This window comes from Carica papaya, chromosome 2, assembly GCF_054855325.1.
Source record: "Carica papaya isolate Zhongbai chromosome 2, ASM5485532v1, whole genome shotgun sequence".
NCBI lineage: Eukaryota > Viridiplantae > Streptophyta > Magnoliopsida > Brassicales > Caricaceae > Carica > Carica papaya.
In genome coordinates, this window is record NC_142310.1 from 10,356,320 (window position 1) to 10,372,368 (window position 16,049).

The window sequence follows — 16,049 nt, forward strand, 5'->3', positions numbered from 1 at the left end:
CAGCGTGTCCTTGCCACGCGGTGCGTCCTGGTTGGCCGGGCCGCTGACGTGGCTGCTGACGTGGTGCTGACGTGGCACAACTTTTCTAAATTACGTTTTGACCCCCGGTTTCCGATTTTCTTTTCAAAAATACCCCCAGAATCCAAATTTTCACCTATTTTTTTCAAAATTAATTTCAATTAAATCGAAATAATATTTTTACCCAATTTTATCATTATTATTATCTTTATTTTCGTTAAATTAAATTAAAATATATATATATATATCAATTAAAATTTCAATAATTACAAAATAAACTAAATAAAATAAACCAAAGCCATGAGAGCCTTATTTAAAACCTACTCATTATTTACTTTGTTATCTTAAGTATAAGCCAGTATAAGATTTTTTTTCTTTTTAATAGTTTCTTCGCTTCATTTTAAAACATTGTTAAAATGCAAATTAGAATGCTTACACGAAATGGAGGAAATTTATAACTAGGTTTTGTATATTTTATGGGATTCTTTTATATTATGGACAAACTAAAAAGATATCTACTATTTCTTGTTCATCTACTAAAATAAAGTACAAAATGTTAATTACACTTACTAGTTAACTAGCTTGGATTAAAGAATTATTATTTTTTATTTTGGAGACACATGTTTATTTCAGTTATCTTATTATTTGACAACCCAGTTGTATCGAATCCAATATGTCATAAACTGATTAAACATATTGAAATTGATTGTCATTTTATTTGATATCAAATGAAGTTTGATTTGGTGAAATTTTTACTTATTCAATTGAAGTATCAATTAGCATATTTATTTACGGTACCTATTTCTTTTCCTTTGTTTTTGCACTTATTTTTCAAGAAGGTCATTTGTAACATTAATTGTCCATATTTTGAAAGAGTATTAAGTTAGTTAATTTAGTTTAGTCTTAATTAATCTAGTTAAATATTCTTTAATATATATGAGAATGTACACTTTACTCTTTTTAACATATAATGAAAAATTTATTTTTCTAATCAAACTTCAGTAATCACGCTTAGTTTTACTACTCAAAACAAAAAAAAAAAAAAAAATTGATCAAATCCCATTTTAGAACTTAATAATGAAAAAACGAATCCATTCGTCGTGCTTGAAAGGATTGAGAAGACTGAGAAGAAAGTGCAAAACGCTCTGCATCAAATACACCACCAACAAGACATGCTTGAAACAGCAGATATTTGGTATGATGTTTTTCTCATTTAAAATAGCAATTAAGAGGTTCACTGAAAGCATTATTGAAGTAAATCAATAAATGAGAGAATAATTTCTATTTTAAAGCCAAATAAATAAATATGATAGTCATTAAATATTTAATGCACTATTAATGTTCCAAAAGCAGTGAAAATATGTGCACTATTATTTCTGTCTTGTGTCTTTGCGTGACATATATTTCAGTACATCTTTGTGGTTTGAGATTATGTAATTGATATATATACCATGCAGTGATAATTTTGCTAGTTCTTTTTATTTTCTTTCAAAATTTTTCTCGGCTTTAATGCAGTTAATTGAAAAGTAATTTTAAAAAATCATTTTGAGTAATTTCAAAACATAAAAGTTATATATGTAAGTTTTGTAGAATTTTTGAAAACTACAATTGATTAAGAAATCTTTTTGAATTGTCAAAAATAATTATGTATTTTCATATTTTATAAGGATTGTTTTCATTTTTTTTTTTTGGAGCAGATATGTGAAAACATAATATAGATTGAAAAATAAATCTTCAACCTTGTTTTTCTTTTAATTCAGCCTTCCCAAAGTATTTTAATTGCATTTTCTAGGGCTCCAAACAAGCTTCTTTAAATTTCATATTCTTCAACGCTTGAAGTTTGATTCTTTTTTTTTTTTTTTTAATAAAAATTAAAATAAAACTCTTTGAAATCACTTAAAAACCCAAAACCCTGACCTTAATCCCAGAACTATCCAAAATCAAAATTCCAGCCACCCGTCTTTCCTTTCTACCAAACTCGATCTAATAGCCTCCGAAATCAATTAATCCTAACAAAAATCAGAAGGCTTGTTGTTGCTTGACCTAGAGTTTCTCAATCGACACCGTTTTGGAAGACCTTTTTTTGTGGTTTTTTCTGACACTGCATTTGCAGCACCTGGAGAAGATTAGGGTTTCCAGCAGCTAGAAAATGAAAGGAGAGAAGTTGAGAGTTTTTACAATATGGGATATTGAAAAATCCTTATATCAGATATGTATGTATATATATATATATATATTCATATTCATTAAATGTCTTAAGTTTTGGGGAAAACAAATTGAAAAAAAAAAAACTATTAGTTGATACATACACAAGAATAAGTTGGAAGACTTGAATGATATGATTAGTAAACTTTAAATATTTGCTTCATGATATGTTGACAAATATGCAAAATGAACTAATTATATTACGTGCTCTTTTAACTTATTTAAGTAATTCCTAAAACATTTAATTATTACTCAACCTAAAAAATAAAAATCGATGATATCAGAATTTACATGTAATTTTTGTATTGTGAAGAAGTATATCCAATTGCTGAGCTTTATATCACAAGGTGTATCCAAGTGTTGGAGTTTTATGTCATCTTAGAACATATCACTTAATATGAGCATAACAACAAGTTTGAAGTCTACTTCTCTACGTCATTGTTTATCCTTTCATTTTTCTTTTTGTTGCTTGAAAAAAGAAAGCTCAACCATTTAAATCTTCTCTCTTGTTCTCTAATCCTCAAGCACAAACCCTTTCTAATGGCACAGGAAGTACCACACAAGCCTCATGCAATACTCATCCCCTACCCTCTACAAGGCCATATAATACCAGCAGTCCATTTAGCCATTAACCTAGCATCAAGAGGCTTCACCATCACCTTCATTAACACCCACTATATCCACCATCGAATCTTCAAGGCCAGACCCAGCATTCGACCTGACATCTTTCTGGGGATCCGTCAATTGGGTCTGGACGTCCGCTACACCACCGTGTCTGATGGCCTTCCCCTGGGACTTGACCGGTCGCTGAACCATGATCAGTACATGGCTGCCTTGCTGCATGTGTTCTCAGCACACGTAGAGGACGTTGTGTCCCAGATTGTCAAGTCAGCAGGGGAGAAAGTTGATTGTTTGATTGCTGATACCTTCTTTGTATGGCCATCTAAGGTTGCAAAGAAATTTGGGTTGCTTTATATTTCCTTCTGGACTGAAGCTGCTTTAGTTTTTACACTCTATTACCATATGGACCTTTTGAGAATTCATGGCCATTTTGCTTCTCAAGGTAACTTGCTTTCTCTTCAGTTATCTATTTCATTAATTATTTATTTATCTTGTTAATCCTGCATGACGTATGAATGAAATAATTATTTCTCAAAACAAAAAAAAAATTACAGCTTGAGCTTCTACTAACATACCATATACATGTATATACATCTATGTATGCTCTCTTTACTTGTAGATTGCCGGGAGGACCCAATAAATTTTGTGCCAGGGGTTGAAGAAATCAAACGACAGGACATGATGTCATATCTTCAAGAAACCAATACATCTTCAATGAGTCACCAAATAATTTTCAAAGCGTTTGATGACGTTAAAGCTGCAGATTTCGTTCTATGCAACACAGTTGAAGAGCTTGAACCAAAGATCATAGCAGCTCTTCAGGCCAAGAAACTTTTCTATGCCATTGGACCCATTTTCCCATCTGGGTTCACCCAAAGCTCTGTGCCCACGAGCCTCTGGCCCGAGTCCGACTGCACCCACTGGCTCAACACCAAGGCTCCTCGTTCAGTCTTGTACGTATCTTTTGGTAGCTATGCCCACGTCACAAACAGAGACCTTATGGAAATAGCTAGTGGACTTCTGCTTAGCAAGGTGGATTTTGTTTGGGTGCTACGACCTGATATTGTAAGTTCTGATTATGCCAACCCACTTCCCGTCGGATTTGGTGAGGAAGCTGGTGACCGTTTGATGATCGTACCTTGGTGCAGTCAGATCAAAGTCTTATCTCATCCGGCAATCGGAGGGTTTTTGAGCCATTGTGGATGGAATTCAGTGTTGGAAAGCATATGGAATGAAGTGCCGTTATTGTGTTTTCCTTTGTTGACAGATCAATTCACTAATCGAAAACTAGTAGTTGATGATTGGAAAATGGGGATCAACTTATGTGATAAAGATTCGATCGTAAGGGAAGAGGTTTCGAGCAATATTAACCGTGTGATGATTGGAAAATCAAGAGATGAATTGAGGAATAGAGTGAAGGAGGTGAAGAGGAGATTGGAAGATGCCTTAACACCTGAAGGATCATCAGAGAATAATATGAACAAGTTCGTAGAGGATCTGATGGTCAAGATCAAATATCAAAAGGTTTTATTGACTTAGGATAAATGTGCTTTACACTAAATTCTGTATCATTTTAAATTATGAATAAAAACATATATAATTATAAATATAATAATTAATAAAAATTATTATTTTGTAGGTGATACTATTATTTAATTTCAAAGTTTATATTAAATTAAAATACTTAAAAAAAACAAACAATATATATAAATAATGTACAAAAATTTAATATATATATATATATATAAAAGTTGAACTCATGACTAAAATTATAAGATAATAGTAACAATACTAAGGCAAATATATATTAGTTTAATTAACATCGCATCAAACTTTTCATTTTTATTATCTTTTTTAACAACAATATTCGTAGTTTCGAACTTTTCATTTTTATACAATACTTGTTGTAAATTTTGAATTCGTTTGCAAATATTTTTTATTAGTACTTGCAACTTTGCTCATTAGGTATTGATTGATATAACAAATTATGACCAATTTGTGTGTTCAGACTTAATTCAATGGTTGATATATTCTTTCCTATACATGTTTGATTATGCATAGCCTTCTTCTGCATTTCAATGATCTGTCTCTCAGAAATTTACTGGATATCAATCATAATAATAAAAAAATAAAAAAAAAACAGCAATTCCTGAGATCAAGCCATTATCACTCATGGTAAATTTCAGAAAAAGAGTTGGTTTGACTATGTCTTTTTCTGAAAAATACAAACTCTCCCCATGAACCTTTCTGTCAAATACATGCAGCCAAGAGCTACCCAACGAAGATATTACAGGCCTCTAAGGCTATAAATCTAATGAACTTATTAATAAATTCCAAAAAATTAATCAATGGTCTAAAAATTTGTGCGCTCCTATTTCTGATTTCATTTCAACGAGCTAAAGGCTATAGCAGAAGATATTATACAATTGAAACTCCAAAGAAAATAGTAACAGTTTTACTTTCATTCACGGGTTGTTTGTCTCGTGATTACAACAGCGAAGCCTATGTATTGATAAATGATTCTTTACACGAAAATGTAGCAAAGGAAACACGAGGATTCGGTACCCAACTGCCATGAGAAACAACACAAGTAAATTCTCCCACTTGGAATTACTGTCAGGAGAGATGTCATAAGCACTCCTTATAGCCTGAAAACCAGATATGGTCCTCACTTGTCCTACTGCAAAGGAAGTTCCTAGAAATTCATTCTCCAAAAGCCCCTGTAAATAGAGAGGACGAAAAAAAAAAAAAAAAAAGAGGTAACATTTTAGAGAATTACTTGCTGATCTAATACCACATATCACAGAGGTTTGCCAACTGGAGTCATCAAGTTTAGTTTGATTCAAATTTAAATTTCATGAAATAAGAATGAAATGCAATATTAACAAAATAAAAATGAATAAAAATATCACTCTAATTCCAAGTCAATTTCATATCCAACTAAGTTACATTGTATTTGATTTTAACTCTATTATATTTCCATTTAATTCCTAAATATTCATCATTTGTTCATAATTCGTTAATGTATATCAACTTGTTAACAAGAAAATTACAAAAACATCGAATTTTAATTGAATGTGAAATTGGCTTAGAATGATAATGCCCACTTCTATTCCAAATGTTATTACATTTGTATTGTAATCTAATTCCTATTCCATAAATTTGAAATGTCAACCAAAGTCAAGTTTAGTGTTCTTGTAAACAAGTGAGAATATATCATTATGGAGTTAAAAATATGAGCTGAGTTGACTTATTTATATCAAATATGTAAATTATGACTAATTTCTAATTATCGATTACTTAAAATCTTAGTATAAATAAGAATACAATAGACTCGAATCAAACATAGACTAGAAACAGTATCTTTCTTAACAGAAGTCAATTGATCCGAAATTGTGGCAAGAAGAAGATTTCCTCAGTAATGGATGCAAATCTCAAATTATAATTTAACCTAAGCAGCACAGGATGAAAATGATAAAACCAAGAATGAACCTGGATGGAGTAAGTATGGAATGCAATGTAAGATAATGGGTACTTCCACACTGGTTCAGGCAAAGTACTTCGGATTCTGAAATAACCTGCCGAGAGCATCATTATCACCTGAAATAAAACACGGGTTGACGATCAGAGCAGGAAAATGTACATCCATAACACACCCTGGATGAGGCATATTTGGTCATGAAAACTTAAACAAGTAAACAATTAGTTCCATTAGCATCAAATAAAAAGTCTCGCACGCCTTTAGGATATCAAACACCATTAGTTCTGTGCAATTTAGTACCGTAACAATCAAAATTTTCACTGTGCAAATTAGAAGTACGCCAGCTGACTATCATTATAGCTGTCTCAGAAAATGATATATTCTAGATAGAAGTGATAAAAGATTTTATATGTTCTAGATGCAAGTGAGAGAGACTTTTAATTTTTTGTTATAAAAAAAAACCTAATAGAATGACTAGTAAACTCACATGGACGGATATGAGAGTCAAGATGCTTCGATAAACATCTTGCCAGAAAGAAGCAATGACGAGTATCAGACCTTCATTTACCAAAAGGCACATGAAGAAATTCAGCACAAAGTACATTAACAGGCTGAAATGATCTTGTAATCCTACTAAAAAGTAGAACACGAGACTCGATGATATGGAGATAAGAAACAGGAAAGGAACACTGGAGAGAATCTGCCCGACTAAAAAGACTAAGGCTCCTGAATGCTGGTTCCTTTCTTCGCTTGCATAAATCTGCAGAGAAGGAAAGCATTTCAATAAGATCACATATGTATCCTTCAGTAAGAAAGCAAAATTAATTAATAATAGCAGATATCACATGTAACCATTCAAGTATGCCATATCTTAAACAAACCACAAGTCCGCCAAACAGTCCACAATCATGAAAAATTCATTCACATCCATACAGACTGTACTGCAGATATGACATTCACAGCGAATAAACTGCTTTACTGGCTAAAATTTATGAAATAACTAATAGAAATGCATTTGACTTTCCACAATCAAATATAAAGCTCATAGAAATTGAAATTTATATTATAACATGAATAACATAATCTTTGTTGTTGCTCTAATTTCAACCAAACAATACTTTTGTTGATAATGTTCCACGAGTCCCAATAATAAACACGCAGGGAACTTGGAGCTAAACCAAAACCAAATTGGGTTTGTCAATTTGGTATAAGTAGATAGCTGTTCTTTGATAATAAAGAGAGCTCAATGAGAGAGTAGAAGGGTGAGAAATTATATATCCTTGAATCCTTAGGAATTTAGAGGGCTCCTTGAGATTCCTGCATTCCAAGGAACTTAGAGAAATGCCTGGGTTCGAGACTCTGAGAATTCAAGAAAGAGTGAGAGAGTTCAAGAGAGAAAGAAAAAGAGAGGGAGAGGAAGAGGGAGAGGGAGAGGGAGAGGGAAGGTGGGCGGGGAAGAGAGAGAGATAAAGTTTTTACAAATTTTTTTCATCGTATTAGAATATATTAGATGCTTTTCTCAAAAAATAAAAGAATATAATAGATATTTTCATCAATATAGGTCAAGTGGATCGAACCACGTTATTTGTTGATTTCTTTTTCCTTTACCTTTTGACAAATTCCAAATAAGTAATATCAAAACAAGGATTAAAAGATTCAAATTTGTGTTGGTAAAAATTTTGGAAAATAAAAACAAGTAGCAATAAAAGAAAATCCTACACCATGAGGAAGAAGCCACTATCACTCCCTGCTCCCATTACTACCACTGACTGTCAAGAAGCCTCTCCCCATGAATCATTGTTGAAAACAAGAGGAGATCATCAAGAAACAAGCCATCAATTACAGAGAAGAAAGAATAAAAGGAGTTGCACGACTGGGTTGTTTGTTTGCCCCCAAAGAGGATTCAGATCAAGGAATGTCTATTCCCGACTGCCAGCTTCACTTGTTGATGGTTGTTGTGAATCCCTGTGCTTGTGGATTGGATTTTTTTTTATTTTCTTTAATGTTTCTCTTTGTAAACTCTAACCTGCTGTGGTACATCACTTTGGTTCAGAGCTAAAACTCTTACCATTTTCCAACCAAAAATACCCAAGGATTTTCCAAACTATAAAAAACCCTAAATCAGCAACCAAAATTTCCACTATCTTCACTTGATGGTACTCAAAGATGTCTTGGAAGATGCTTATGTTAGTTCTGCTTATGGGGCTCGTTGATGGAAAGGTAGTCCTGAGTTTGAAAACTCATGGCTTATGGAAGATGAGTTTCATCACATGGACCCTAGCTTATTTTATGATTAATCTAGGCTTTCTCAATGGAGTTGAGTTGTTTTGAAGCAGGGGAGAATGAGGTCAGACCATCTACGCTACTTAATAACTTTTTTTTGTAGGAAGAATTCTACCTAGAGTATTACTAGTATAAGACTTACTAGTACAGGATTATTCTGTTTTATTATTTTATTCCTTTTCCGCAAGAGTTCTATTCTTTTTATTTTCTTTTACTTCAGAATTCTAGTCATATTAAGCTATACTGACACCTTATCAATACACCGGTGTTTCATCATTATTAAACAGATTAGTTATGAATAAAACTATTCTCTCATTTAATTTGAGTCCTTAACAACCATGTGATTGTGGTTATTGTCAATCCCCGTGATTGTAGACTGGATATAACTGTTCCCATTCAACTTGCAGCTGAGCGAAACTTGGGAGGGTTCCGCTTCAGTAGGTTTGATGGAAATAATTCCATCAGTCGACATGACTTCAGAAAGCTCACTTGTCCTTCCCATGGCCAATCCTTATTTGGTCATTGGCAAGAAAAAATTTCTAGGGTTTAGAGAACCTGCTCTAACACCATGAAGTTTCTAGAATTAAATTTCTGTTATATTTTACTCATACTAAATACTGTACAGCAGCTAGGTATATATAGAAGATTATTAGAAAGAGCTGGAAAATGACACTATCTACAATAGAATCACTCCTATATGGACAAGATCTCCAAGTGCTGGAAGTGAATTATTAGTAGTCTGTCAGATAACCGGGGGATTACCCCAGCCAGGATTAGACCCAACCAAGAATGATCCTCTACAGCATCAACGCTTAAGAATCGCCGCTACCATCAATCGCACTTTGATCACACGGTCACGATTCATCCACCAGACTTAAGATTTTATCTTCTTGGAACTCAAGAAAACAGATATACGAGCCTATAAAACAGATCTTGTTCAACTAAGGTCATATGCTGGAAGTGAATTATATTTCTTCTTAATAGGGAGATTCCCCGAACATTAGGTATCGGGTTTCTACATGTGGACATGTGTCCTAGGAAGAATAAGTCTAGATAAGGACTAGTTAATATTAGAAATAACTTCTACATAGCTATTCTTTCTCTCACATAAATACATGTTATCTTCTTTGACATTGTTAGGCAAGAACAAATTCATGAGAAAGTGTTGAGCATTTTCTTACTTGAGGGATCGTTGGGTTCTCTCTTAACGAACCCATACTATTAACAAAAATCAAAGATAGTTGGGTTCTCTCTTAATAAGTTATACTTTTTTTTTTTTGAAAGAAAAGATAAGAAATATTATTTACAAAGATACCAAGGAGGTATCACTTAAATACAACAACTAGTAACAAGTCAATTAAATGATCCATGACCATTCAAAGATCCTCCCAATCATTGATGTCATGACCTAACAAAATAAAACCAAAAGTATGTATTCATCTATTTCTAACATATGTGAAGTTAGTCTCATTGTCCTCAAAGACTCTCACGTTCCTTCCTTCCACACAACCCAAAAAATAATAAGTGAAATAAAAAATAAATGTCTATTCTTTCTATAAAAACTCGCCTATGCTCACAATTCACTACTCACATTTTCAGCCATAACTCAGTTCAGCCCCAACAGTCCTAAAACAGAAATCCATAAGCTATAAGTCTTCGGGCACCGCAATGGTAAGTGATTACAAGTTTCCTCATACGATTTGCACAAATAACATCTATTAACCATAGTGATGCATATTCTTTTAAGCATATCAATAGTCAAAATGCATTCTTTCGTAGCTTCCCATGTAAAAAAAGTCACTCTAGGCAAAGCTCTACTCTTCCAGATCTATTTAAAGGGGGCACCATTGCTAGTACTGTAGCTGTCCCTCTTACACAGGACCATATTCCCCCCCAACCCCCCCCCCCCCCCCCCCCCAATATTCCCCAGCTGCCACCTGACACAATCCATAAAGGAATCACTGTCATCACAAATTTTCTTCAAAAATCTCAAACCTTACGATTTGAATCTTCCCCTCCTGCCTCTCTCCTTCTCCCAATTGCCCCACCTCACCCTCACCTGCTCCCTCCACAGCCTCCCCTCTTTAACAAACGACCTCCATAACCATTTCCTTTGAAAGGCACAGTTTAACTCCCTAATAGACCTCAAACCCAGCCCCCCCTCACAAACCGGTTTCTTCACCTCCTCCTACTTAACTAGATGGTATTTTCTACTCCCTCATCATCACCCCAAAGAAATCTACATTAGATTTTTTCAAACTCATTAGCAATGCTGACCAAGATAGTTAAAATAGATAGGTAGTAAATTGGTAAGTTAACCAACGTGCTTTTTATCAAAGTAAGTCTTCCCCCTTTCGAAAGAAAATTTCTCTTCCACCCCACCAATCTTCTATCAAATAACTCCACAATAGACTCCCACATTTTTAAATCTTTGAAATTGGCCCCAAGAGGTAAACCTAAGTATTTGATAGGTACTGTAGTAGTTTTACATCCGAGTACCATAGTCAATCTATCACCAATTCTAACCACCTCTGTCTTTCTCATGTTGATTTTAAGGTTGGATACCATTTGAAAACAAAGGAAAATGCATCTCAAATGTAACATAGCATTTATAGAAGGTTCACAAAAAAATGAGAGCATTATCTACAAAGAAAAGATGAAAAATTCTTAGTCTCTCATTCCCCCTCCCCACCTCCACCCCTTTCAATAAATTTAACTCCAGCACCCTCTCCATCAATCTACTAAAGGTCTCCATAACGGTAGGGAAAAGTAAAGGTGACAAAGGATCCCCTTGGTGGAGACCTCTAGAAGCATTAAAGAAAGAAGATGGACCCCCGTTCACCAAAACCGCAAAAGAGGAGGTAGATATGCATTTCATGATCCACCCGCGCCATTTATCCCCGAAACCCATCCTCATCATCATGTAGTCCACAAAATTCCAGCAAACATGATCGTAAGCCTTCTCCATATCAATTTTACACAAAATGCTCTCTTTTTTCTGGCTCACCAAGTCATCCACAACTTCATTAGCAATCATCAAAGCATCAAGAATTAGTCTACCCTCAACAAAAGCATTCTGGTTTTCACCAATCACCTCCCCTAATACCTTAGAAAGTCTCCTTGCAAGCACTTTAAATCAATTTGTACAAACTCCCCACCAAACTAATCGGTCTAAACTCTCTTATATCATTCGCCTCCGCCACCTTCGGGATAAGAACTAAGAAAGTGAAGTTGATGAAATTGACAAAACATCCGATTTTATGGAACTCATTAAAAACATTAAGCACATCCTTCTTTATCACATTCCAAAAAACTTGATAGAATTTCATATTGAAACCATCCGGACCCGGAGCCTTCTCTCCATTACACTCATCAAGGCAACCCTTGACTTCCTCCTCCGAAAAAGGGACCTCTAAACTGATTCTACTCTCAACCCCTAGTCTCCTAAATTGCAGATTACTAAGATTGGGCCTACTGGATTCATCTTCAGTGTAGAGATGTTGGAAAAACTGTTTAGCCCCCTTCCTCATACCCCCATTGCCTTTCAAAAGATCTCCATTGCAACATAGTTCCTCCACATAGTTATTTTTCCTACGGAAATTTGCCAGACAGTGAAAATACCTTGTGTTTCTATCCCCCTCCTTAAGCCACTTCTCCCTAGCCTTCTGTTTCCACGACACAGGCCCCAAATTCATCAACTCAGCCACCCTTTTCCTTACCTCCTCCCTCCTTCTCCACCCTTGCTCCCCCAACCTGCCCTCCATCTCCTTACTGTCAAGGTCGCCCAGTTCCATAAAGTATTCCTCTAAAGCCCTCTCTAATCTGCCCTCCTCTTCCTTTGACCACCTCTTAAGGTCATTTTCAAGGGTTTTCAACTTTGAGGCAAAAATGAAACTGTTGGTGCCCTCAACAACTGTGTTCCGCCAACAATTAATTACCAAGTCCTTGAACCCCTCAACAAGCAACCACTTGTTGTCTAGTCTAAAAGGTGTGGGGCCCCAAATAATGCCTTGCGGGGCAAGGCATATCGGGAAATGATCAAATATGGGTCGATTTAGGACTTTTTGAGTTAAACCTGCAAACTGCATTAGCAAACGATTAGAAATGAGGAAACGGTCAATCGTTGACCCTGACGGGCACTCCCTGCCACTCGACCATGTCCACCTCCCTCCCCCAAGAGGAAGATCCACAAGACCCAGCATATCGATCATCTCCTTGAACTCCTCAATCTCTTTCATTCTGGTATTCAACCCCGACCTCTCCCTCACGTGTAACACCATATTAAAATCTCCCCCCGCCACCCACCTCACACCCAACTTCATTTTAGCCCTCCCCATCTCATCCCAGAGCCACTCCCTCTCTTCATTGTTCCCTCTACAGTAAATACCAGAAAAGCTCCACCTCTCACCAAACCTACAGCTCTCCAAACAACAGGATAGGGAGACCCTGCCAATATCCACTCCCCTGCAAACACATTTGTCACTGTCCCACATTCCTCTCTTTCCGTAAGCTATTAATGACAGTCTTAGTAATATTTTCCATTTTCGTCTCTTGGAGACAAACCATCTCTGGTTTCCACCTTTTCAATAGCCCTTAATCACTCATCTTTTGCTAGTCTCGTTCAGATCCCTCACATTCCATGAAATAGATTTTCCTATCATTGATTACCAGTAATAGTCGCATCACCCTCCCCCCTCCTACTTTTTTGCCCCTCATAGTCTAGAGACCACTCCAATCTTTTTAACTCTCTACATCCTTCTTCTCCCTTTTTATTTTCATTTTTTTTTACTCTCCTTTTCTCCCTCTCGGTTTCTAAAAATCTAATCTTCATTCAGCCAATAAACTTAATACCCTCTGTTCCATCCCTTTAAAAAACATCTCCAACAATTTACTCACCTTGACAAAATTTTTCTGTACCCACACCGAGTGCTGCTCAGCCAAATCACCATCAGGCAGGACCATCAGTTCCTTTGAGAAGTGATCATACTAAAATAGGTGGCACATCCAGAACCCCATTGTTCTCAACCTTCAACATTTCAACTTCAATCAGCGCTCTATCATTACCGGAGCAGTCACTACTCGCCCTAATCTCGCAACCGTCTTCATCAAACATTTCAGCGAATCCACCCCATCAGCCATCAGAGAGGTGTTCATCAAAAGACCGGACAACAAAGAGCCATCCAACCCGAACCCCTCCTCCCTCTCATTTCCATCTAAGTCCATACCTACGAAGTCGTACTTTCCTTCGAAACAATTAGGTTTTGTAAGTCATTCTCGCTTTTACCTTCCACTGCACCAAAATTCTCCCTTTTATTAGTTGCTACTGAGCCAGGCATGCTTCTCTTGGGCTGCCAAATTCTCTTTGTTTTTCTGGCCCTTGTCTTACTCGATTCTGGGACATCAACCTATTTTCCTTTCTCGGCCCACGAATATTTCCCTTTAGAATTCAACACTGGCCCACTAAACTTTCCGTCCCGCCTTACTTCCCGCTTACTTGCTCTCATGTGACACCCCACATCTCCCATCTTGAAATTTGAATTGCCTCAACTCGTTCTTGTTTGACTCGAGGATGCAACCTACCCTACCCAACAAGCAACAGGCGGCCGTAGCACCTCCGCGAAGGTAGGTGATTTGTTTCCTATTCTTAGCTCCCATTCCAAGTTACATCCCGGGCATATGAATACCCCAGCCACCCGCCCAGTCGCCACAAACCGTATACTACCAACCACCGGATCATTCTCCTCAAAACCTTTAAACTCCTTCAAAGGCTTCTTGCCTTTCAACCATTCGGGGGTGTATAGCCTTACACCAACCATCACATGCACAGCTTCCATAAGTTACCACCACCCTTCTGCCTTGTTCCCTTTTTGCACAATTACACAGTTCATTCTGCCGTTAGAACTCTCTTTCACCTCCGAAAACACTAGAAACTTGTCGTGCCTGTTACTACCCAGCGTCATGCGCAGCAATCTCCAACTGCTTCTTCGGGACCTACTCCACAGCCCATCGGACTTCTCCCATCTAAATTCTTTAAAGCTCTAGAGAAGCCAATCCACATCCCCTTTCTGAAAGAAAATGGACTTCGGGAACCCCCTTCCATTCTCGTAAACCCGAACTCCATTCCCCTCCTCCACCAGATCGAAAATTTTTTGCTCTACCGCTAAAAATTTCTCGACACAGGGTGACCCACACAGAAAAAAGCAGAAAAAGTTAGAGAGAGAGAGAGTCTTCCTAAGAAAAACGCAGAAAACGTTTCCACATTCTGAGTGAGAGTTCTACTTAAATGATAAAAAATGTATTTATTGATGAAATTTCAGAGGTAGCATTTCAATTCTGCACCTTAATAAGCTATACTATTAACAAAATCCCATAATGAGATTCATAAATCAGCATTTTAACATATTCATCTAGTTTAGCTCTTAGGCAATGAGTAATTTCAAGTTTTAGATCAATGTTGGAGGCATTCACGAAGTTAATAGGTGATCAATACACATAAAATGCAAAAAGGCATTGTGCCATTAACTTTGATGGTTCGTGACATAACTTTGACAGACAATATTTAGCTTGGTCAAAACAATGAAGAAGTTCATTATCAAATGAGAAAGGTTTATAAGAACTTTACCAATTTTCATAAGTTAGTGTTTGAGCCATTTATCAAAAGGTTCCATGAAATTGCTGCAGTATATTCATTCTCAGTTTTGGCATACCAATTTATAGGTTTAACATCCCTTGTTAATCATATAACTTTGAGTAGATGCACAAAAAGATATCAAATTCCTTGTTGAAGTGTTCAATCTACCTTAGAAGTGAGTACAGAGCATGAATATAATCAAACAAATCTTGGAAACAACATAGGCATGTCTAAAATCCTTATTCCTAAGGTCATTGGCACATGTAGTCCACGAGCCACTCTCTGGTTACTTTAATGGGTTGGCTTTCTAGTGGTTGGCTCTTCAAATAATGGTGACTCCAAGTTGGTACTGGTGCCTGGTTTCAGGCCAGAACGATTGCATATTTAAAAAAAAAAATGAGAAGCACAATATGTCTGCAAGAGGTGCAATTAAATTTTTTCAGTAGTTAGTAGAGAGTTGATGGTATGACTGGTCACAGCCCTTGAGCAAAGATGGATGCATCAGTGTCAACTACCTCCCATTCGTTGCTAGAGATCTGAACTCGCCAAAGGTCCATGAGTTCTTGTTGCATTTTGATTATTGTTTTCATTGCCAAGGCCCGAGATATTTGGGACTTTCGAATTTCAAGATTTGGGAATACAACCAAGATAGGAACCAAGCTCTAATACCAAATTGATGTAACATAACGAAATACTTTTTAGAGAAAAGATAGAAAAATGGGGGAAAATCCAGAATTATAGATATTGAGAATACTAACCACAATCTTAGGTTGTCACAACCTCAATTAGAGGGTTCTTAGGCCCTCAATC

At 36.1% G+C, this 16,049-nt stretch overlaps 2 protein-coding genes and 1 non-coding gene across 6 annotated transcripts in view; 1 reads left to right on the plus strand and 2 right to left on the minus strand.

Moving 5' to 3' along the window:
• Window positions 1–2,538: 2,538 nt before the first annotated feature.
• On the plus strand, window positions 2,539–4,407 carry LOC110823962 (UDP-glycosyltransferase 86A2-like). Its single transcript, XM_022054471.2, has 2 exons — window positions 2,539–3,286; window positions 3,464–4,407. The coding sequence occupies exons 1-2, from the start codon at window positions 2,764–2,766 to the stop codon at window positions 4,381–4,383; spliced, it is 1,443 nt and encodes a 480-aa protein (XP_021910163.2). The 5' UTR covers window positions 2,539–2,763; the 3' UTR covers window positions 4,384–4,407.
• A 786-nt stretch (window positions 4,408–5,193) lies between these two features.
• Window positions 5,194–16,049, minus strand: part of ABCG3 (ABC-2 type transporter family protein) — a 28,596-nt gene continuing 17,740 nt past the window's right edge. For 3 of the 4 annotated variants that reach the window (XM_088213260.1, XM_088213259.1, XM_088213261.1), the window contains 3 exons: window positions 6,813–7,085; window positions 6,337–6,444; window positions 5,194–5,564 (listed from right to left, as the gene is read on the minus strand). In XM_088213260.1, the coding sequence (XP_088069386.1) occupies window positions 5,310–5,564; window positions 6,337–6,444; window positions 6,813–7,085 (636 nt within the window). In that variant the 3' untranslated portion in view covers window positions 5,194–5,309. Of the gene's footprint in view, window positions 5,565–6,336; window positions 6,445–6,812; window positions 7,086–16,049 lie in introns of those variants that run through there. The other variant, XM_088213262.1, reaches the window with a different exon arrangement.
• LOC148268751 (small nucleolar RNA U3) lies at window positions 9,345–9,559 on the minus strand. Its single transcript, XR_015817457.1, has one exon. It is a non-coding gene; the product is annotated as a small nucleolar RNA U3 (small nucleolar RNA).

What these genes read in the sequence shown, in the direction of transcription:
- LOC110823962 (XM_022054471.2), top strand. Translation starts at nt 2,764, where the DNA reads ATGGCACAGGAAGTACCACACAAGCCTCATGCAATACTCATCCCCTAC. An exon ending in TGGCCATTTTGCTTCTCAAG is followed by an intron (nt 3,287 to 3,463) that starts GTAACTTGCTTT and finishes CTTTACTTGTAG; the next exon opens with ATTGCCGGGAGGACCCAATA.